Raw genomic sequence first — 24,972 nt, 5'->3', positions numbered from 1 at the left:
CACGAATATTTGTGCTAAGGTACAGCTGGCTTGGTTTGGACACGTCACCAGGTACGAATCTCTGTGCAATGACTGTTCTCCATGGCACGTAAGAGGGAGGACGACGCCGAGGCCGTCAGAAAAAAAGCTGGATGGATAATTTAAGAGTGGACATCCCTTTTCATGGATGAATTACTCTAAGCTGCACACAACAGAGTTGACTGGAGGAGGATTTCTGTATTGTTGTCCCTCATTTCACCCCAACAGCCGAACCGGTCAAGGGATTGATGAGAAAATTAATACCGTGATTTGACTTTAATAAATATTGAGAATGACTGTGATAAAGAAGAAACTAACACTCATATATTTGAATTTGTGAACATGCCAATCTATGTACTGTATATGTGCATAATATTTACCTCTCTGACTATGACATAACCGATATAAAGTACTGGAAATTTAGTTTAGTGCAAATAAAAATTACATTTGTTTCATAAAACATATAAGTTAAGTTTCTTATTTTAAGCTAACCTGAGCACAACGTGCTCATGGTGTGCTTTTAGGATCACCATTTATCCTTAATGCGTCGTCAACATTTTTCCTTTATAAACTCTAAAGGTGACATTTATTGCTTGATTGTCATGAAACTTGGTAAGAAAAGTTGTCCCAATGATATCTTTGTCGTGTTCGAAACTGGGTCACACCAGGTCAAAACCTAGGTCAATTGGCCAAAATAATAAAAAAGATTATTAACACTAGAATTCACATTTATAGTTCAATCTTCTTGAAACTTGGTCAAAACGTATGTCTATGATATATCAGCTTTCTTTGAAAATGGTTCAGGTTCGTTGAAAAAGATGGCCGCCAGGGGGCGGGGCATATTTGCTCACATGGCTATAGAAGTCACATTTATACTTCAATCTTCATGAAACTTGGTCCGAAAATGTGTTGTTATGATACCTCGGCTGAATTCGAAAATTGTTACGGTCCTTTAAAAAACATGGCCACTAGGGAGCGGGGCAGTTTACCGGGTATGGCTATAGCAAAACCTTGTTAACACTATCGTTTATTAAAAAAAATATTGCTGCACTGATATTGTCTATAGGAACTTGTATCTGACAATGTAGACAATACACTAAACACTAGTTGTAATGCACCACATGCTGAAGTGAACAAATGCATAATTTCAACATCGCGCTAGGCTATCAACAGCAGTATATTCTGATAGGAAGACATTCATGAACCGGGTATAATAGATATAAAATAGATAATAGATATAAAAGTTCTCAAAATGCCTTAATCCAGTAAATTCCTCTTGAAGCAGCATAACTTGTGTAAAGTGCATTTGCTGTTTTTGCTAATGTCTTATATCTGCCCCCACCCCCACCCCCATCAAATTGGGCACATGTCCGGTAGAAGTTATTTTATCAGTTATATAGCTATTCGAGTCAATAAAATATTTTATTTCCTGCGTGTGGCCACTTTTGACCCCAGTCAAGATTAAATAACACATACATGTATTCGAGGGCCTTTATATGATGTTTCATATTAAATATAACACTAGGTCATAATGACTTCTTTATTAACATTAAATTTTATTTCATGACATAACATTAAAATAATTTGTATTTGGCATAAAATAGTACAAAGCATTCATAAAGCATTCCGAAAGTCTAAAACAATTCATAAAATTGGTATTAAAAGGAGGTGGTAGAATCTGAGAAGAGTTAATATATGAGATGTAGATAAACAACTATTTCATATCTTAGATACATTGGTACAAACTCTTTTATGAATATGTATCTCGTTAAATTGTCTGCTTGTGTTGTAGTATTCTCATAGATTTGAGATTCACACGATATCGATTCCACTTAACTGTTCGCTTTTCGTTTTGACTGATCCATTGTTAATGTACAGAAGATAATCTGATTCCGTAGCGTCATGAATGCAACGGCTTATTTTTTCACAAGATGGCTGCTGCTCAAAAAGAGCTATTGCAGAAATGCTTTTCTTTGCTCCCTTTTTGGGTGGACATACTTTATACACTGGTGAACGAAATGGTGACTTAATGGGCGTTAGCACAGGTGTAATTTGTTGAAGACAATCTCCAGTGTGACATGCCGTTGACGAAATGCATTTTGGTGTAACTAATCGTATTGTTTGCGATGTTTTTAAGCGCTGTCTCTTCAAACGATGAAGCGATCAACTTGACTTTTTGCGCATTCTGAAATTTAAAAAAACAGCTATATATAACAGACATCTAATTTTATCAAATTATTTGATGACATCAATATTTTATATTCATAAAAATAATTATATATCGATTACTACATATATGTAATTCACACTAAAATTTACATTTAATATTATGTACTACATTTATTATTGAAGCTTGACAAAAATCACCGCAAGCTCAGAGCTGCCACTGTTTCGAGCCGAGCATTATATTTTTAATAAGCACTCACATGTGTCAAGTATGTAAAAATAATTGTTAAGTTCAGTTAAGTTTTACTGCAAACTACATTTTGTCTTTTTAAATATAAATATGTGCAAAGCCAAGGATCTTTCGTCCAAATGACATACCTCGAATAACATTATTGTCATGCCTTTATATATAAATAACAACCTTTTTCGAGCTTGACTTTTATTTAATTTAGTAAATTGAATTTAATAAAATTAAACACTATGTAAACATGTAAAATAACACAGGATTGTGTGTTTTCTGATCATAGAACGGAACGTCATATGGACGAAAAATAGATTGGCTGATCACAGAGGTGGTTATTACAATTTTATTATGATAAACATCGCATTAAAAGTAAAAACACAAGCAGTTCAGATGATGTACTTAAAACCGTTCAGACGATGTACTCAAACATAAAAACGTTCAGACAATGTACTATTTTCCAAATTCCTTGCCACAGATCTAAAAAAGCTTAAACAACGTACAAAAACGTGTACGAATTATTATGTAATCAATCAAAAAAGGTTGTATTTAAACGTTGTTTGTCGTCTTGAATAGTAAACACGTCAAAATAAAGTATGTTCAGACGATGTACAATTTTCATTGTTTATTGTCTCTGAATGTTTGAGAAAACTACAGAAATCTAAGAAAAACGACAATTACCAGAGTACATAAGGCGACTAGGCGGGTACTCTGTGCATAGTTATCATTTATTTTGATATTATAAAATATGAGAATACCTTGATTTTCGTCATTAAGCGAGAGCTTTTTCCGCCATTTTGTGCGTACGCTGTACTTTTGTGATCACGTGATTCCCCGCAGTGGAGTAGTGCTTTAAAATAATTAAGTTGAAAACTGTTACATTGTGCGCACAAACTATTCACTATAGAAAACCAACAATTTATTTTTGTATTTTCAAATATTTTTATAATTTCTTGAACAGTTCTGTCGCTTTGAAGATTCCAGTTGCTTTAATAAAACAAGTGAAATTGTTAAGTAACCTATAAAAAAAATGATAAAACAAACTGATTTAAGTGATCTTGATATCTAAATGTTTACAACAGGCATGGCATTACAAAACCCATCTTTCCCAAGAACATGAGACTAAAATGTAACACAAAATTTACTAAAATATGTCCATAAGAAACATAGGCTGCATACTAGCAAACCACACATGTCTTAATTACGTCTGACTCTTTCAGTCATATATTGTCATTACAAATTTGTACAGGCTATTTTTGGGTTTCCGTATATTGTAAATTTTAGTTTATGAGTGATCAAAGAATTCAAAACCTTTTAGAGTGGAGCAGTCTTTGATTTAATTGCAGCATTTTTAATAAACATAAGTGAATACAAATCTTTAACGTATAAAATTTGACAATTTTTTAAAGAATTTAATGCTTTGTCAACTGTTAATTTTCGTTAAGTTTCCAGCTGGAAAAAATTATGTAATGCCGTCAAAAACAGTTGTCAATATACAGGTTTAAACAGGGACATGTATCGATATTTTTTCATGTTTTTCTTCGCAATGAGGTATCCCTTTTCTGTGTACTATATTTACCTACAAGTATAAACCACATAAATTCTTAAATAAATTAATATTCCCAATAGATTTTTTTAAATGTTAACTATTAAACTAAAGTTGAAAACAACACCGATTAATCTGAGAGATGACGAATATGCAGGCTTTTTTTCAGCAACCATATAATGTAAATTGATTTAAGTTGGTTTTAACTGAATCTGTCTTCTACAAGTTTAAAGCACGTGATGGGTTACACATGCATACATTACTTATTACAAAAGTGCAGTGTAACAGAACACTCATAAAAGTACAACTATGTCTGAGCAGGTAATTATGTTTGCATTTTAAATAATGCGTTTATTAATATTGTTTGGAGGCATTTTAGGATTTTTATGTCTAGATGTATATCACATAATAAACACATCAAATGATTTACTAGTACTTGAAAAATTAATAATTTGTACACATACTAGCTAATTACCTTCGCAAATTTGTCAGTATAGATTTCCATGTTTCAGCTCGCATCGTATTGCTGTTTGAGCCTGTTTAGCTGACCATATAGCTTATCGTATTTTTTTTCAAATAGGCAGGTCGTTTCGCTTTCAGAAAAAAATATCTGACCTAGGCATTTTCACTCTCGTACACGAAATGAAAACTGACACTATTTCCCGTAAAAAATGGTATAAATCAATCTTCGTTTGAAGAACGTCGCTTACATCTTTAACAAGTAATAAATGTTTGAGTTGAATCGGACAGTTGAGTCGGTCTCAACTGAGATTAGTTTTGAGTTTGTTCGTGAGATCTCCGTCATACTCAATTCTCAGGTAAATGGGAACTCAAATCTCAAATTCTGAGTTGAGTTTAAAACCTGAGAACTTTCGTGATACTAGGCCAATAATACAATTTGAATTGACATTTGATATAATAAACGTGAAGCCCTATCGTTTATAAAGTTAGCGGTTACACGGTTACAAGGATAGATACATTGATTATGTCAAGTTTAATATATTTATAGATATGTACATATATGCTTATAAATGTAAAACATATCCTCGTATCGCTTTAATATATTTTAATACAGACGGCACTTTATTTATAATACATGCAAACATTTGAGTGTGAGTGTGATAGACCCGCGTTTTGTTTGTGATTAATTATGAGGTGACTGAGTGGTTCGGCTGGCCTGCAAACCTTAACACGGCCATTCGAAGGTGGTGTACCTAGTTTCAGTCATTGTATTTTGATTTTTATTTAAAGTAGTGGATAAAAATAAGAGTTTTCTCGTATAGAGTTCATGGAGTGGAATTGTTTGATGTATGCAATACAACAACAGTTCGATGGTGCTATGGTTAAACAATAGAATTAACATGTTAAATGTTGTCATACTTAAGTCGAAACGATCTTTCAAACACCTAGGTTTTTTAAACTGTTCTTAAGATACATGGCTTACTCTTTAGTTTCATACATTTTATAGATGGACGATATGCATTTCTATATCAACAACGTTAATAACGATCGCCTTATCGTTTTTATAGATTTCAGATTCTTTAGACATTATTACACTAAAAGTGTTAGTGTTGTATTCAAATCCTATGCCACGTTTAGGCATTAATATTTGCACTTTTGTCTGCATATTGGGCATCTGATTTAGAGCGTTTGGGATTTATTCGGGTTTTTATGTAAGGTTCAGATAGCTCTCTCACCGCTTTATCCCCTTTATCCCCCACATGCTTGGCATCTTCCGTTCTAAGGCGCTGTTTCTAGGTTTAGTAATTGCATATTTATAGTCGTTGTTATGTGGTAAAAGTAGTGGATAAGAATTCGAGTTGCTAGAGATTCATTATTGCTGATATCCTGTCGGTACATTATTCCCATATTTGAATGAATATTTGTGGAAACTGTAATACAATTTGTATAAATATCCATTGGTTTGTTTAAGTTTTTAATTTGTTGTGCTGTATTTTTTAAAAGATGTTTCTTTATTAAATTTTTGTTTAAACATTTATATTTTTCCATATAATACAGAACGTTTTCAAGCAAGCAGCAGTACGATAAAATGTAAATAAAAGCAAGCATTCTTTATACAACACGATATTACGTGATATGTTTGCTTTTCTATGAACAATAAATTGTTTTGTCTTTATCCCAGGGTCCACTGTATCAAAATGCAAATGTGTTAACCATTCGGCTATTCCAACATAGTTTTATTTAGCTTAAAACTTTTTATTTTAGCTCGATTGCATTGAAATCCTAAGGCTTATTTGCAACGCTCTCGAGTCCGTTTCCTGGGACTCTAATCAGTACTGATGGTCAATAGGGAGCTACAGAACGTCATATCCATTACGAAACTCACTAAGACAAAACTAATAACGTAAATATATTTTACAAAAAATACCCACATTTGAAGGAAACACCAACTGAGCATTACAATGACAATGTAGTGAGAATCAATAATTTACTGAAGTATTTGAGCGAAATCAGTTTTATATATTTATTTCCTTTAGTGTTTTTACATTGTCAACTTAAAACACTAAAACTGACGCTTGCCATTACTAGTAAGCAGGTTTTTCACAGATTGGGCAACACTGGCCGGGTGGAGTGTAACCTACGCATGCCGGACAGATAACAGACTCGCACTGTAGTAATCCGTTTCGGCAAAAGCATCGTTTGCAAGGATTATTGGGATCTACGGGTAAAGCGTCACCTAGAGAAAAAGAATATATAATGTGTCAACATAGTACCATATTGACGCAAAGCACACACCAAACGTATACATCAAAGAAAACTTAATGACACAACCGTTTTAAATTTCCGTTGTAGCATACATTTCAGTTTCAATATTTTTCATCTTTGGAAAGAAATGTCATTAAGATAACAAAGCATTTTAGTTTAAATAAGCCATTACCGTTGTACATCATTCATACTTTTTAAGACACAAAGTAATAATAATAATACTACTACTACTACTACTAATAATAATAATAATAATAATAATAATAATAATAATAATGATAATAATAATCATCATCATCATCATCATCATTATCATCATCATAATTATCATAATTATCATAATAATAATAATAACTTTGATTAAAAATAACAATAATAATAATAATATCAATAATAAGAACGATAATTAGTATACCAGTAATACATATATTGTACTATTGAACTTTACCTTCATTGAACACAACCCCATTTACGGTACAGCGCTCTATAAATATAAAAGAAAAATAGAGTTGATTAATATCACAAATAATAATTATATGTCCAACGACTTAACTGAATTATAAGAGGTACAATGCACGGATTTATACAATAATAAATTATAGGTTGACCTTTCAAAATATTTAAATTGGATTGTCATCAGTATTACACATTTCCCAATCATTTATTAAAACATTACATGTCACAACATGTATGTTTATTACTTTCGCCGCTGCATACTTGAATATAAGCATGAACTTTAAATACATTTGTCTTGTATTTTATTCCGGAAAGACCATTCATATATTCAGTTTCAAAACACTTATTATTATGTTGTAGCTCGATTCAATGTCAGGAAAGCATTCAGCCAATTATAACGCCGAAAACATTACAGTCCATGTGACAAACCTGCTTTTAATAAAGACAAATATATAAAGAATGCTCTTTTTGCAAACGGAGATAGTATCCAGATAGTCTGTAGTTTGAATGTATTTTTGATGTGTAAGAATGGTAAGGGTTTTTGAATAAATGTAAACAACGCAGACCGAGACACAATTCGCTCGGAAAAAATATATCATGCTTTTGCTTAGAATATTTCGACGTGGGCACCGAATTTGCACTGGGATTTAACTATTTACTTTAGGAGGATACATTTATACTCGTTTTTCTTACTTGGGCAGTCTCGTTTTCTACATTCAACGGCTCCATCCCAACATTTATTGTATTTGCATGGATTCTCTGAGATATTTTCATAAAGTACATTTATTGACTAGTTTTTACGATATTTATGTGTGCGTGATCTACTTATCTTATAACCCTTTATGACCGAACTTGTTAGCATATCGTTCGGGATGAAACTGCTAAAATTTAAATAAAACAAGAACACTGCTTTTCAAACACTTACATTTGAGAAAATGCTTTGATTAAACAGTTTTTTTCTATTATTTAACATTACGTTGTTAGGTTTAGTGGTTGTTGTGTTGGTGGATGATGTTTTAGAGGTGTTCAGGGTATATTACATGTTCTATTTTGTAATAAAGAGAATCAGTTTGTGTTTCTGCATTCTTTTTAAAGAATATTTAATACGCGAATACAAAATGCACATTTTAATGCGCAATTACATTTTATAGATGACTCGTTTTGCACAGAATCTAAATATGCGCTTCATTCGTTGGAGAAGTTACACCACTGCGCTTCCATGTTGAAGCAGCGGTTGGATTAAATTTAACTTAATTAAATCTGGACATTGCGTGATTCAAGAACCTAAAAATGCCGATACCCTGCGAGGCTTTGTAGCTGCAGATATGTGAGCAGACAATCGGGCGTCGTCAAGAAAAAATGAAGCCCTTAAAGAACAATCTTTGCAGCACATTAATTAAAAACCTTCTTGTAAACATGCTATGTAACCACGTACCCTAAAACGAATTGAACAAAATATACTCTGCTCACAAACGAAGGAAAAGACCAGTGTGTTTGTTGCTCGAAGGTGGTTTATAAACTACAAGAATTTCAAGATTGTAAAGCTGTATTATAATATTATTTTTTTAATGAACGATAGTACCGATACACATTAACATATGGTACAGATGTTATCGGACAATATTGTGTATTGTTTAACAACAGTTCCGACGTCGGGACAAAATATATTAACACACATAGGCTAGCCACCGTGTTATAGTTACGATATACTGATTACCGTAGGCGAACGAAGATGTACTCGTTTAACTTACTTGGGCAATCTCTGTCTGTACATGTAACAGCTCCATCCCAACATTTACAGTCGTTACAGTCATCCTTGAATGTCTGTCCACTCGGGTACGTTACTCCCTTGTATTGACACGGTTTTTCTGAAATATATTAACATCATATATAGTTATTTTTCAGAAAACCCTTATTATCGGTTTCATGATTAACTATTGGAGACCCTTTCGTGACAATGTATGTAGCTCAAAATGAAACTTAAGCAATGTACAGACTATCACAGGAACATTGTGTATTTTTCCGTTGTTTATGTGTATTGCTGCCCGTTTTATTACTTTTACTAAATCGGCAAATGCCAATTACTGTATTAACCCGTTTTCCTCGTGCACGTTTTGCTACGTATTAGGCAGTTTGAAAACATGTTTTGAACAACAGATATGTAGACGTCTGCGTGTGTTATATTATGTGCTGGGCTCTATATTGACCAGGTTAGTTACTCAGAATTAATTCACATCATCTCATATTTCTTTAATGTATGTGCATCATTTGTTTTGCTGTGATACGTTGCATATATGTATTCATCATATTTAGTTAATTTTGTACAGAATGTCGAAGTGGGCATTTTGTATTTGAATCAGCGTTTGACTATTTATCTGAAACACAATAGACGGAGCCGTCTTTTTGTTTTTTATCCATTACCAGATGAAAATCGATAGTATCGCAACGATTGTATACACTTTAGTTTCATAATATCGCTATTTTTAGATCAGATTTGTTTTTTTCCAATAATTGGAGAATTTTTTTTGTCAACTACGGAAAGATTAAATCGTAAAAATTCGTTATTTTGTAATTATTAATGGAAAAGGGGAGAAAATAATAGGATAAATAGAATATTTTGTGAGTTTTGGATAAAGATCAAGTTAATCATGCTCGACTCGCGCTACCATGGTTCGAAGCCTCGCATGATAAACTTGATCTTTGTTCAAAACTCACATACTTTATTCTATATATTTTTGCTGCGCTCTATATTTACCAGAGAAACTCGTGAAACCACATTAACTGTGCTTTTCCTAAAGAAAAAATATACGCCATGCGCTTCTTAAAAAATAACGTAGCTATAATTATGTTTATTAGAATATTTAATAATTGTGTACATAACACCGGTAACATATGCAACACTCGAGCCGACAATATCGTGATTTCGTTTTACAACATGGTCGTATCAGGGACCGACATTACTAAAGTAAAATTTCTCCCAGCATGTTTGGAAAAGGATTTAACATTGATATTAGGAGTCTACTAGCTTCCCTTACATGAGAAATCACATTTCGAACAATCAACAGTTCCATCCAAACATGTTATTACAGTCATCAATACATGTCTGTATTATTTAGCAAGCAATTATATTGTATATACACTGTTTAACCGAAACTTATTATCAAAATATACAATTAAAAATAACTTGCTAAATAAAACTCTGTAATCATAACAGCGTGAATGCCTTAGCGGTTACCCTTTGCAAACAATCATTGCAACACATCCAATTAAAACAGGAAAACATTCATTATTTACACAACATACATGAAGTGCTTTTTAAGAAGCCAAATGCCCAGGGAATAATCTATAGACAAAGATTTCCCATAGTGTTTGTAGCTCGACCGTGATTATCACATGTAAGATTGGAATGCTGTGTTCGAGTAAATATATTTGTTCCGGTCCCTGTAGTGTTAAACACGAATAACATAATACTAAGATTAAAATTTATAGACTCGATCGGATAGTACTCTGTACACCATTTCCGACGGAGGGAACGACCTACTTAACGAAAATGTAACAATCAAATAGGTTGGTGTTGCAATCCACTCTTTACCGTAGTAATATAAACTAGATTCTTTACTTGGACACTCTCGTTGTGTACATTCAACAGCTCCATCCCAACATTTGCATTCGTTACAGTCATCCTTGAATGTCTGTCCGCTTTGGTAGGTAGTTCCCTTGTATTGACAAGGTTTTTCTGAAATATATTATCCGAATGTACACTCGTTTTTGAGATGAAGCGGAACGTTTGTAACTCGACTGCGATTTAAATGACAAGAAACGCAGGATTTTATGGATGTGTTGAAATGTATAGTTATTCACAAGCACCGATGCTTTTATACAACATGATACACATCATATGCTCGATAGGGCAGTGCTGTGTTCAAGTACCAAAAAAACTACTGACGGAAGGATCAACATTATAAAAGATTTAAATAAAATACGCAACGTGTTTGGGTAAAGATCCACCCTTGACCGTAAAAAAACATTTGTATTTATTTACCCACTTGGGCAATCTCGTTTTGTACATTTTACATCTCCATCCCAACATTTACAATCGTTACAGTCATCCTTGAATGCCTGTCCACTCTGATAGGTAACTCCCTTGTATTGACACGGTTTCTCTTAAATACGTGATAAGAATTTAAGTTCGAACTTGTTTTCTAATAAAACCGTTACTGATTCAAGACTAACCGACTTATCGGCTACCTCTTTACAAATAACTTTTACAGCACATCGTTCCAAGGGCAACCCCCACACTTATCGACCATATGACTTGATTTTACGGAGTGATTGCAATAGAAAATTATCTGCATGCAGACGAAGGTACTTCCCACATGGTTTGTAGCTTAAATGTTTTTTACATATGACGAACAGAGAAAATAATGGCTATGTTAGATTCTTGATGTTTTTTAAACAGAATAATGTTAACAAATAATACTGAGGCAACCCTAAATTGAGCACAAACTTTAACAAAGTTTCGAATTTAATGATCTGTTTAATTAACAATACCCGAAGTTTAATCCTTAAACTTGACCGCAGGATTATCTATGCATAATTTGCTTCTTACTTGGGCAGTCTCGTTTTGTACATTCAACCGCTCCGTCCCAGCATTTGCAATCGTTACAGTCATCTTTAAATGTCTGTCCACTCTGGTAAATTACTCCCTTGTATTGACACGGTTTCTCTAAAATATATTTCCAATATTATACATTGACTCACAAATCGGCTACCACTTTGCGAACAATCCTTACAGCATATCGATCCACGCGAAAATCTTGAGCATTTACAGACTACTTGAGAACGTGTTTTCAAATAAATAGCAAACGGTCTTCAAACGAATGATGATAGTGTTCATAACGTGTTAAGCTTGAATTGTTTTTCATAATGTTCATGAGCTATGTATAATAAATGTCACGTTAACAGCTAAGAGCGAGACAACACACATTTGAGCAACTATGTATGTTGGATGCATACCTTTGTCAACGTAGGGGCCGTCATTGTTTATACTTACCTATGTATTCGGGATACTAATACAAAAACTTAGGATTATGTAAATATAAAAGGTTTCTTACTAGGGCAATCTCTTTTTGTACATTCAACAGCTTTATTGTATTTGCATGGTTTCTCTGAGATATTTTCATAAAGTACATTTATTGACTAGTTTTTAAAATTAAACGATATTTATGTGTGCGTGATCTACTTATCTTATAACCCTTTATGAACGATCTTGTTAGCATACCGTTCGGGATGAAACTGCTAAAATTTAAATATAACAAGAACACTGCTTTTCAAACACTTACATTTGAGAAAATGCTTTGATTAAACAGTTTTTTTTCTATTATTTAACATTACGTTTTTAGGTTTAGTGGTTGGTGTGTTGGTGGATGTTGTTTTAGAGGTGTTCAGGGTATATAACATGTTCTATTTTGTAATAAAGAGAATCAGTTTGTGTTTTTGCATTCTTTTTAAAGAATATTTAAGAAGCGAATACAAAATGCACATTTTAATTCGCAATTACATTTTATGGATGACTCGTTTTGCACAGAATCTAAATATGCGCTTCATTCGTTGGAGAAGTTACACCACTGCTCTTCCATGTTGAAGCAGCGGTTGGATTAAATTTAACTTAATAAAATCTGGACATTGCGTGATTCAAGAACCTAAAAATGCCGATACCTTGCGAGGCTTTGTAGCTGCAGATATGTGAGCAGACAATCAGGCGTCGTCAGGAAAAAATGAAGCCCTTTACAAACAATCTTTGCAGCACATCAATTAAAAACCTTCTTGTAAACATACTATATAGCCACGTACCCTAAAACGAATTGAACAAAATATACTCTGCTCACAAACGAAGGAAAAGCCCAGTGTGTTTTTTGCTCGAAGGTGGTCTATAAACTACAAGAATTTCAAGATTGTAAAGCTGTGTTCTAATATTATTTTTTTAATGAACGATAGTACCGATATACATTAACATATGGTACCGATGTTATCGGACAATATTGTGGATTGTTTAACAACAGTTCCGACGTCGAGACAAAATATATAAACACACATAGGCTAGCCACCGTGTTATAGTTACGATATACTGATTACCGTAGGCGAACGAAGATGTACTCGTTTAACTTACTTGGACAATCTCTGTCTGTACATGTAACAGCTCCATCCCAACATTTACAGTCGTTACAGTCATCCTTGAATGTCTGTCCACTCGGGTACGTTACTCCCTTGTATTGACACGGTTTTTCTGAAATATATTAACATCATATCTATTAATTTTTCAGAAAACCCTTATTATCGGTTTCATGATTGACTATTGGAGACCCTTTCGTGACAATTTATGTAGCTCAAAATGAAACTTAAGCAATGTACAGACTTTCACAGGAACATTGTGTATTTTTCCGTTTTTTATGTGTATTGCTGCCCGTTTTATTACTTTTACTAAATCGGCAAATGCCAATTACTGTATTAACCCGTTTTCCTCGTGCACGTTTTGCTACGTATTAGGCAGTTTGAAAACATGTTTTCAACAACAGATATGTAGCCGTCTGCGTGTGTTATATTATGTGCTGGGCGCTATATTTACCAGGTTAGTTACTCAGAATTAATTCACATCATCTCATTTTTCATTATTGTATGTGCATCATTTGTTTTGCTGTGATACGTTGCATATAGGTGTTCATCATATTTAGTTAAATTTGTACATAATGTCGAAGTGGGCATATTGTATTTGAATCAGCGTTTGACTATTTATCTGAAACACAATAGACGGAGCCGTCTTTTTGTGTTTTATCCATTACCAGATGAACATCGATAGTATTGCAACGACTGTATACACTTTAGTTTCATAATATCGCTATTTTTAGATCAGATTTGTTTTTTTCTAATAATTGGAGATTTTTTTTTTGTCAACTACGGAAAGATAAAATCGTAAAAATTCGTTATTTTGTAGTTAATCACGGAAAAGGGGAGGAAATAATAGTATAAATAGAATATTTTGTGAGTTTCGGATAAAGATCAAGTTTATCATGCTCGGCAAGGCAAGGCAAGCCTCGCGCTACCATGGTTAGAAGACTCGCATGATAAACTTTATCTTTTTTCAAAACTCACATACTATTTTCTATATATTTTTGCTGCGCTCTATATTTACCAGAGAAACTCGTGAAACCACATTAACTGTGCTTTTCCTAAAGTCAAAATATACGCCATGCGCTTCTTAAAAAATAAGGTAGCTATAATTATGTTTATTAGAATATTTAATAATTGTGTACATTACAACGGTAACATATGCAACACTCGAGCCGACAATATCGTGATTTCGTTTTACAACATAGTCGTATCAGGGACCGACATTACTAAAGTAAAATTTCTCCCAGCATGTTTGGAAAAGGATTTAACATTGATATTAGGAGTCTACTAGCTTCCCTTACATGAGAAATCACATTTCGAACAATCAACAGTTCCACCCAAACATGTTATTACAGTCATTAATACATGTCCGTATTATTTAGTAAGCAATTATATTGTATATACACTGTTTAACCGAAACTTATTATCAAAATATACAATTAAAAATAACTTGCTAAATAAAACTCTGTAATCATAACAGCGTGAATGCCTTAGCGGTTACCTTTTGCAAACAATCATTGCAACACATCGATTTAAAACAGGAAAACATCCATTATTTACACAACATACATGAAGTGCTTTTTAAGAAGCCAAATGCCCAGGGAATAATCTATAGACAAAGATTAAGACTAAGATTTTCCATAGTGTTTGTAGCTCGACCGTGATTAACACATGTAAGATTTGATAGCTGTGTTCGAGTAAATATATTTGTTCCTGTCCCTGTAGTGTTAAACACGAATAACATAATACTAAGATTGAAATCCATTTTCTCATGTAAGGGAAGCTACTCATGTAAGGGAAGCTTCTCATGTAAGGGAAGCTACTCATGTATGGGTAGTACTCTGCATACCATTTCCGACGGAGGGAACGACCTACTTAAAGAAAATGTAACAATCAAATAGGTTGGTGTTGCAATCAACTCTTTACCGTAGTAATATACACTAGATTCTTTACTTGGACACTCTCGTTGTGTACATTCAACAGCTCCATCCCAACATTTGCATTCGTTACAGTCATCCTTGAATGTCTGTCCGCTTTGGTAGGTAGTTCCCTTGTATTGACAAGGTTTTTTTGAAATATATTATCTGAATGTACACTCGTTTTTTAAATGAAGCGGAACGTTTGTAACTCGACTACGATTTAAATGACAAGAAACGCAGGATTTTATGGATGTGGTGAAATGTATAGTTATTCACAAGCACCGATGCTTTTATACAACATGATACATATCATATGCTCGATAGGGCAGTGCTGTGTTCAAGTACCAAAAAAACTACTGACGGAAGGATCAACATTATAAAAGATTTAAATAAAATACGCAGCGTGTTTGGGTAAAGATCCACCCTTGACCGTAAAAAAACATTTGTATTTATTTACTCACTTGGGCAATCTCGTTTTGTACATTCTACATCTCCATCCCAACATTTACAATCGTTACAGTCATCCTTGAATGTCTGTCCACTCTGATAGGTAACTCCCTTGTATTGGCACGGTTTCTCTTAAATACGTGATAAGAATTTAAGTTCGAACTTGTTTTCTAATTAAACCGTTACTGATTCAAGACTAACCAACTTGTCGGCTACCTCTTTACAAATAACTTTTACAGCACATCGTTCCAAAGGCAACCCCCACACTTATCGACCATATGACTTGATTTTACGGAGTGATTGCAATATAAAATTATCTCTAGCAGACGAAGGTACTTCCCACATGGTTTGTAGCTTAAATGTTTTTTACATATGACGAACAGAGAAAATAATGGCTGTGTTAGATTCTTGATGTTTTTTTAAACAGAATAATGTTAACAAATAATACTGAGGCAACCCTAAATTGAGCACAAACTTTAACAAAATTTCGAATTTAATGATCTGTTTAATTAACAATACCCGAAGTTTAATCCTTAAACTTGACCTCAGGATTATCTATGCATAATTTGCTTCTTACTTGGGCAGTCTCGCTTTGTACATTCAACCGCTCCGTCCCAGCATTTGCAATCGTTACAGTCATCTTTAAATGTCTGTCCACTCTGGTAGATTACTCCCTTGTATTGACACGGTTTCTCTGAAATACATTAATTACAAATCCAGTTATTTACTTATGTTCAATAGAAGAGCGTAATAATCGATATCTTGATTTACTATTGGAGATCATTTCGTGAACGATGTATTTAGCTCAAAATGCAAATGGGACACTTTTCAGACAATACTATTCGATCGAGTTTGCAAACAAGATTGCCGACTGAAAGACCGACCCTCTTATAGAAAGCATATATATGCTATATGTTTGTGTGACGACCCCCTCTGTACCGTAGTAATAGTCAAATGAAATAATTTTCTTACTGTGTTTACACCTAAGATATATACAATACATGGTTGAGGAATATTGTAGTATGGTTGCATAACTTTGCAAACGAAACTTAAATTATTGCTAAAACCCCATTTGTTTTCTATACTACTTAAACTGACTCTAGGATAATGCACATATATCATAGGTTTCTTACTAGGGCAATCACGTTTTGTGCATTCAACAGCTCCATCCCAACATTTACAATCGTTACAGTCATCCTTGAATGTCTGTCCACTTTGGTAGGTTACTCCCTTGTATTGACATGGTTTCTCTAAAATATATTTCCAATATTATACATTGACTCACTAATCGGCTACCACTTTGCGAACAATCCTTATAGCATATCGATCCACGCGAAATTCTTAAGCATTTACCGACTACTTGAGCACTTGTTTTCAAATAAATAGCAAACGGTCTTCACACGAATGAAGATAGTGTTCATAACGTGTTTAGCTTGAATTGTTTTTCTTAATGTTTATTATCTATGCATAATCAATGTCACGTTAACAGCTAAGAGCGAGACAACACACATTTGAGCAACTATGTATGTTGGATGCATACCTTTGTCAACGTAGAGACCGTCATTGTTTATACTCACCTATGTATTCGGGATACTAATACAAAAACTTAGGATTATGTAAATATAATAGGTTTCTTACTAGGGCAATCCCTTTTTGTACATTCAACAGCTCCATCCCAACATTTACAGTCGTTACAGTCATCCTTAAATGTCTGTCCACTCTGGTAGATTACTCCCTTGTATTGGCATGGTTTCTCTGGAAAAAAGCAGACAATCCAGTGATTAATGAGTTTTCAAAAAAAATGGGAAAATCTGTAGTCTAGTGGACTATCGGATAATTCTTTGCGAATAATCTTGGTAGCACATCGATGAAAATGAAATCTTACAATTTAAAGACTGTATTAATTCTACTTTTCATGATGTCGAATGTTATGAAAAAGCGCTTCTTTCAAATAAAGATATAACCAATAGTGCTTGTATTCAGAGTGTGATTGCATTAAAGACAAATAAATAATGTCATTGTTTTTTTTTTCGAATAATTCAGGAATGTGTACAGGAAATGTATAGTTAACAACTAAGTCATAGGCGTCAAACGATCGGTCGATCTCGTGTTTCGTGTTAAAACATTGTCGACCCATGGAAAATCATTATTAAAGCAAACTAATGCCCAGCGTGTTTGGAAAAGGATTTAAGAGGAGGAGATGTACTAGTTTTCCATACATTGGAAATCACGTTTCGACCATCAATATGCTCATACGAACATTTATTCTTATTACATTCATCCATGAATGTAGTAAGAATAAAGCTAGTAAGCAATTCCATTGTATTGACAATGTTTCACGGAAATATATAATCAGAAAATATAGTTAAACATTCATGTTCAAATAAAAATATTTATTAATAAAAAGCGTGAAAAGCTTATCGGATACCCCTATGTTAGCAATCTTTGCAGCATATCGAATAACATGAAAGCTTTATTATACAAACAACATAAAAGGAATGCTCTTTATAAATCAACATGCATGACAAATGAACTAGCTACAAATTAAATCATATCGAATGTATTTGCAGCTTCAATATTATTAAGACATGACACCAATTGCACGGTGCTATGGCAGTATTCGAGTAGTTGATCCTTTTTTGAACGATAAATGTAATATTATCATCTGATATAGAGACAATAAACATCGTGAAAAATCTAGTTTTCATATTACAACATTCCTGAAAAAGAGACCAATATTATTAGCGCAACACATTTCCCAGAAAATTGTGGTTGGATCTACCCTGTACCGTAGGTTAAGGCATATGTACTAGTTTTCTTACTTGGACAATCTCGTTTTGTACATTCCACAGCTCCATCCCAACATTTACAGTCGTTGCAGTCATCCTTGAATGTCTGTCCACTCTGGTAGGTAACGCCCTTGTATTGACACGGTTTCTCTTAAATATATTATCAGAAAACTCAGATGTAAGCTAATTTTTAATTGGGAATCGATATAGTCGGAAGGGTTAGTGTGATTTTTTACCCTTTACGCACAATCTTTGGAACACATAGATGCAAATGAAAACGCATATTGTTTTCATAAATTGTCATAGTTAACACATTCGTTTATTATGAACGAAATTAGTTTTTACGGTATCTGTAACGTGAATGTAAATTATATTGGACAACAAGGCTATACATTATAGCTGTTTTATATGTTAAATGCTCTGTTCAATTTAGGTTTTAATTAATTTCTGAGACAAGGGCGTTTTTTACCTAGACTTATCATGTTGTGTTCCAATTTTACAATATTGCCGACGTCGGAACAATTTACATGCAGAACAATACACAACGTATTAAGTAGCGGAATAAACCATGGGCAAAATGAAGGAAAATGATCTATGTTTTCTTACTTGGGCAATCTCGTTTTGTACATTCAACAGCTCCATCCCAACATTTACAATCGTTGCAGTCATCCTTGAATGTCTGTCCACTCTGGTAGGTTACTCCCTTGTATTGACACGATTTCTCTGTAATATGTGATAATATGTGAACTAGTTTTAAAACATGCCGTTATTTTTTAAGATTGACCGACTCGTCAGCTACCTCTTTGTGAACATCTTCAACAGCACATCGATCAGCATAAAACTATCAAACATTTACCGACCATGTGAGCACTTGTTTCCATGAAGTCAAATGTATAGAAATGTACATAAAATGCTCTTTAAACAAACGAAGATAGTGTCACTGTGTGTGTAGCTTGAATATATTTTACATTAAACGAACATAATGGCTGTTTCCAAATTGTACTGTTTTTGAATTAATCATGTAATCTCAACAACTACGTTCGCAAAAACACTCTTTTGAGCAATATCGCAAGTTTGTTGCATACATTTACCTACGGACGGACTGATATTATAGATAATCTTATATGTGTTTGTCTTGTATGTGTTATGTATGTTGTTTAATATTGGGCTGTTCAGTTCTGTTTTGTGCTGTTTTGGCAATTGGTCACTTGCCTTGCCTTAAATAAAGGACCAACTAATTGTGTATAATGAGAATTCAATACTGCTCCAGCAGCTGGAGTTTCACTTCTTTATATTGAAATACTAATACAAATAGACCTAAGGATAATGCACATATAGTAGGTTTCTTACTCGGGCAATCTCTTTTTGTGCATTCAACGGATCCATCCCAACATTTGCAGTCGTTACAGTCATCCTTGAATGTCTGTCCACTCTGGTAGGTTACTCCCTTGTATTGACATGGTTTCTCTGAAATATGTGTTCACAGTATACGGTATATGACTAGTTTTTAAATTAAGAGTTTTGATGGAAGCGTGATTGACTTATCTTTACCCTGTTACGAACAATATTTTCAGCACTTCGATCAAAATGAAACCCTAAAAAAAACAATATAAACACTTTCTTTTCGTACATTTGTATAATTTTGCAAATGCGTTTTTTTTATAATCGAATATAGTGTTCATGGTCTGTGTAGCTCAACTTTGATTTGCAGATGACAACCGCACATTATATTGTGCATAAGTTGAAATGGTTAGGCCTATGTACACTCGAATAATGCTAATTACTGATCCAAAGGTTTTAGGTGTACACAAGTGCCGAGAGAGCGACATAATAGTAAGATAATACTCAGCGTGTTTGGAATAGGATGACACCTTTTTTTTCAATAGGAAAATTGTATAACCGTGAGTGACTTATTGGATACTCCTTTGCAAACGATCTTTCCATCACATCCATTAAACTGAGACCACCACAATTTAAAGGCCATATAAGCTCAGCTTTTGAGATAAAATCAAATGTAGGTGTTTTATTGTTAAATCGTAACAACATTGAAACGGAAGCAACAGTTTACAGGGCAATGGCAAGTGTGTGGTTCACAACTCAGCCGAAGGACAAAAATACATTATAAACAATACCCAGTGTGTTTGGAACAAGACAAAGCATTGACCTTGAGAGAAATGTATGCCATAGGTTTCTTACTCGGGCAATCTCGCTTTGTACATTCAACAGCTCCATCCCAACATTTGCAGTCGTTACAGTCATCCTTGAATGTTTGTCCACTCTGGTAGGTTACTCCCTTGTATTGACAAGGTTTCTCTGAAATATGTGTATATGATTAGTTTAACTAAACGGTTGTTAATGATAGCGTGATTGACGTTTATTTACCCTGTTACGAACAATCTTTGCAGCACTTCGATCAAAATGAAACCCTTAAGGACCGTATGAACGCTTTCTTTCCGTAAATTATAAAATGCATTTTTATAATCGAATATAGTGTTCATATTTTTTGTAACTAAACTTTGATTAACATTTGACAATCACTCAACGAATTAAGCATGTATTGCCAAGTTTATGCCTCTCTACAATCGAAATAATAATAATTGCTGACACAAAAACATTTTTGGACCTTGAGGGTTCGTGCTATGTTTTAGGTGTACACAAGTGCCGAGGGAGCGACAAACTAGTACAATTATACCAGGCCTGTTTGGAAAAGGATGACACCTTGAACAAAGAAGAACATAGGAGAACGCAGATCTACTCATTTGCCTTACTTGGGCAATCTCGTTTTGAACATTCCACTGCTCCATCCCAACATTTACAGTCGTTACAGTCATCCTTAAATGTTTTTCCACTTTGGTAGGTGACTCCCTTGTATTGACATGGTTTCTCTGAAATATACAATCATAAATTCAAATCATTTACTAGTTTTCAATAGGAAACTATAATGACCGTGATTGACTTATTGGATACTCCTTAGCGAACGATCTTTCCATCACATCGATAAGACTGAGACCACCACAATTTGGTAACCCTAACCCTAGGCCATATAAGCATAGCTTTTAAGATAAAATCAAATGTATGTGTCTTACTGTTTAATCGTAACAACATTGAAACGGAAAAAACAGTTTACAGGGCAATGTCAAGTGTGTGGTTCACAACTCAGCCGAAGGACAGAAATACATTATTAACAATACCCAGTGTAAACGGAACAAGACAAAACATTGACCTTGAAAGAAAAGTATGTCATAGGTTTCTTACTCGGGCAATCTCGCTTTGTACATTCAACAGCTCCATCCCAACATTTGCAGTCGTTACAGTCATCCTTGAATGTTTGTCCACTCTCATAGGTATTTCCCTTGTATTGACACGGTTTCTCTGAATATATTTTTACAAAATATACAGTTTCTTCGGGAGTTTCTGACTAGATTGAAACAATGAAGATTTTTTTTTGCTGATTACGTTTTATCTCAATAAAAAACAACAAAAGTAAAAAAACGTTTACTGATACTTATTCCTATTTCACGTTTTAAACGGTAACCAAGTTACAAGTTTGTTCCCATGTACGTAAATGTTAAAACGTGAATTATATATATAATATTACAAATTGATTGTATAATATAATATTTTGCATTGAACTTTATCACTATACTCACTTAGGCACACCTTTTCTGTGCAAGATACTCTGCCATCATTGCATACGCAGTCATTGCAGTCATCTTTGAATTTGTGTCCATCCTTGTAGATCTCTCCTTTGTATTCACACTTTTGTTCTAAAATAGAATGCGGTAATATTTAGTTTGTATAATGCACACGCACTCACTCAAGTCAACTAATTATGCGTATTAAAGAGCGTTGGTTATTGTTTTGTAGTGAAGAGTTGCATAATATGTTATGCTGACTTTATTAGTCCTTGTCCTTGTGAGAAGTGTTCTCGTATGTGTATACACAAGACCATGTTGCTTCCGTGAACAAAGTAGTAATTAAAGTAATTTGTTGTATTATACAAATATGAATACGTAATCATTTGATGTGAAATATATTTTATATATATATATATATATATATATATATATATATATATATATATATATATATATATATATATATATAAATATATATATATATATATATATATATATATATAAATATATATATATATATATATATTAAAACTTGTTGTATGCAATGTTTCGTTTCGTATGGATCCTTGACATATTGTGGCATTAACTTTGGAAAACCCTTTCTGTACACTGTATTCTAAACATGTCTAAACTATATGTTACAATTATCAGTAAACATTTCATCGTCTTTGTATAATATACATTTGTAGATTAACGACTATCATGTCTTGTCTTATATGCTTTGGCATAAACGAACGGCATTTGCATGCTCAGTAATCCTAACAGTCGAAATCGGAGCTTATTATACGGTTGGATATACACCAGACTTACAAAATCAACATATCATAAGAAGTATTCATACTATTTTATAATATTGTTTCTGTATAATTATATCATAATGTATTCATTTAAGATTTCATCATGTATTTTGTTGTAAAATATTTTATAATAGTACACATAACTAGAATGTAAAAAAAAAACGATATGAAAAGGAAAATACAGTCAGTGTTACTGTTTCGCATTAGTAATTCCAGAACGAAATGAAGTAGTTGTTAGTCAGCGATTCTAATAGGGCGATAGATTGTCAAACTCCAATGGGAAATTTGGACAAACCTGGACATATCTCGTTTGAGCATTTCATGTAACCGTACACACATACGCACGTGTGGCAATCGTCTTTGCATGTATCCCCTTCGTTGTACACTTTACCTTTGAACTCACAAGTGTTTCCTTAAACAGTACAGAACTTTTTAATACACACGCAAGATATGGGCAGAAAATCAAATTTACAAAAATTAGGCATAAACACATTTATGATTTGTATTTAACTTCCCTAAAAAGTAACATTAACGATCATCATTTTTATGTGAATCGTAGAAGCGTATTGTTTATTAAGTAGAATAAAGAAAATTAAATGGCCTTAAAAAAATATCCTTAATAAACGACTATCTGACATAAAAACAGTTTTAATAATAAATGATCTGCCACTGGCAAGAAAGAAAACATCTAAGAACATCAATCTGGAAAGGCGATTTAACGACACTATCTTTAAGCGAAGGAATGTATAACGCGAATATTGCGCAAAACTTTAAATTATCTACTCTTAATTCGATAAATGCTCGCAGAAATTTCATTTAGTGTCAAATTCTGTTTGAGTATGACTTTTGAATTACCCGCAATTATTTTGATGAATTATGAAAATACAAATTGCGGTAACGACCCAATATTAACGTCTTGAGTAAAAACTCCTGATGCATATTGACATTTATATATGATTAGTAGTTTGTCCCCCAAAATTAAAAAATACCAAATTATTAGAAGTAAGTCTTAAGACAGCTTAAATTTAATGATTTATCCAAAATTTAACCATACCAGCATGTATTCCTGTGACCGATAACAACGCGCACCAGCCAATCAACAACAGGCAACTCTGAAGGGGGACCATTGTCAAATCTACGCAAAACAAATAGTCACATGTATATGTATCTGAATTTATTTTTCTTTTGTTAAGCATGTATACTCATACTTGTATCCCATTTTATGAATGTCCGTATAAGAATTCAATTGTACACAGAACATAAACAATTTGGAATGTCGAATGCAATACGGGTAAGGAAGAACAAATTGTATGTATGAAAACGGAATTAAATATGAATTCATATTTATTTTTGTTTTATTAAGAAATTAATATATTTTATATTCAAAATACTTTTTCAAGAACCATAGCAAAAATAGTTTTCAACATTTAATTGTACTAAGTTGTACCTTTGCTTCATATTTCGAAGGCTATAACAATGTTGTTTTGAAGGCCATCGATACTAATGCGCCAATAAACATTATCCGTTATCATTCATAACAAATGTTTGCTTAAAATACTTAAAACAATATTTAAACATAAGTTTTATACTAAAGCTGTAATGTCTATGATATTATTTTAAATATGAAGAATTTTGACATCTAATTTAAGAAGATAAATACATTTTATATTGAACTAATTTATCTAAAACACCAATAAAGTAATTGTACATATAATTAGAGTAGATAAATATATTATATCTTAAGTTAAATATCTTAAAAACAATAATGAAAATTCATACTAACCCTCAGGTTCAGAACCGAAGTTTACTGTATTTTATGTTGTTCATATGACAGCTTTTTATACTTTTTTGCCATAAGAGCAAACCAAGTTAATCCAGATATTTTTTTACAACACTTGTGTCTTTTAACCGAAAACATATCAATATGATGCCAACGTGATCAGGGATTATATTCATCCGATTATCTGATGGACATAATATATCCTACTTAATTGATATAATGTTCCGCTCTGTCAAGTAAACATGTATGGATTAGGTCGTTCGCACGAATTAAATACTCG

The 24,972-nt window shown here is 33.2% G+C and overlaps 2 protein-coding genes across 3 annotated transcripts in view; one reads left to right on the top strand and one right to left on the bottom strand.

The window, feature by feature from the left end:
• Positions 1 to 6,517: 6,517 nt before the first annotated feature.
• Positions 6,518 to 24,042, bottom strand: LOC127859640 (kielin/chordin-like protein). The gene is made up of 16 exons (XM_052397146.1): positions 23,967 to 24,042; positions 23,208 to 23,324; positions 22,128 to 22,244; positions 21,733 to 21,849; positions 21,246 to 21,362; positions 20,674 to 20,790; positions 19,828 to 19,944; positions 19,084 to 19,200; positions 18,511 to 18,627; positions 17,327 to 17,443; positions 16,822 to 16,938; positions 16,266 to 16,382; positions 15,703 to 15,819; positions 13,324 to 13,440; positions 8,906 to 9,022; positions 6,518 to 6,669 (listed from the first exon to the last, which is right to left on the bottom strand). Exons 1-16 carry the CDS (start codon positions 24,037 to 24,039, stop codon positions 6,518 to 6,520), a joined length of 1,863 nt encoding a protein of 620 aa, XP_052253106.1. The 5' UTR covers positions 24,040 to 24,042.
• The window catches only part of LOC127860712 (uncharacterized), a 372,542-nt gene continuing 356,875 nt past the window's right edge, over positions 9,306 to 24,972 (top strand). The window contains exon 1 of one of the 2 annotated variants that reach the window (XM_052398977.1): positions 9,306 to 9,364. The gene's annotated coding sequence lies outside the window, so the exon portion shown is untranslated. Of the gene's footprint in view, positions 9,365 to 13,703; positions 13,783 to 24,972 lie in introns of those variants that run through there. The other variant, XM_052398979.1, reaches the window with a different exon arrangement.

The sequence above is a fragment of the Dreissena polymorpha genome, chromosome 15 (genome assembly GCF_020536995.1).
Source record: "Dreissena polymorpha isolate Duluth1 chromosome 15, UMN_Dpol_1.0, whole genome shotgun sequence".
Classification (NCBI taxonomy): Eukaryota; Metazoa; Mollusca; class Bivalvia; order Myida; family Dreissenidae; genus Dreissena; species Dreissena polymorpha.
The sequence above is the reverse complement of the archived record's forward strand: the minus strand, read 5'-3'. Positions and strand labels throughout refer to the sequence as shown.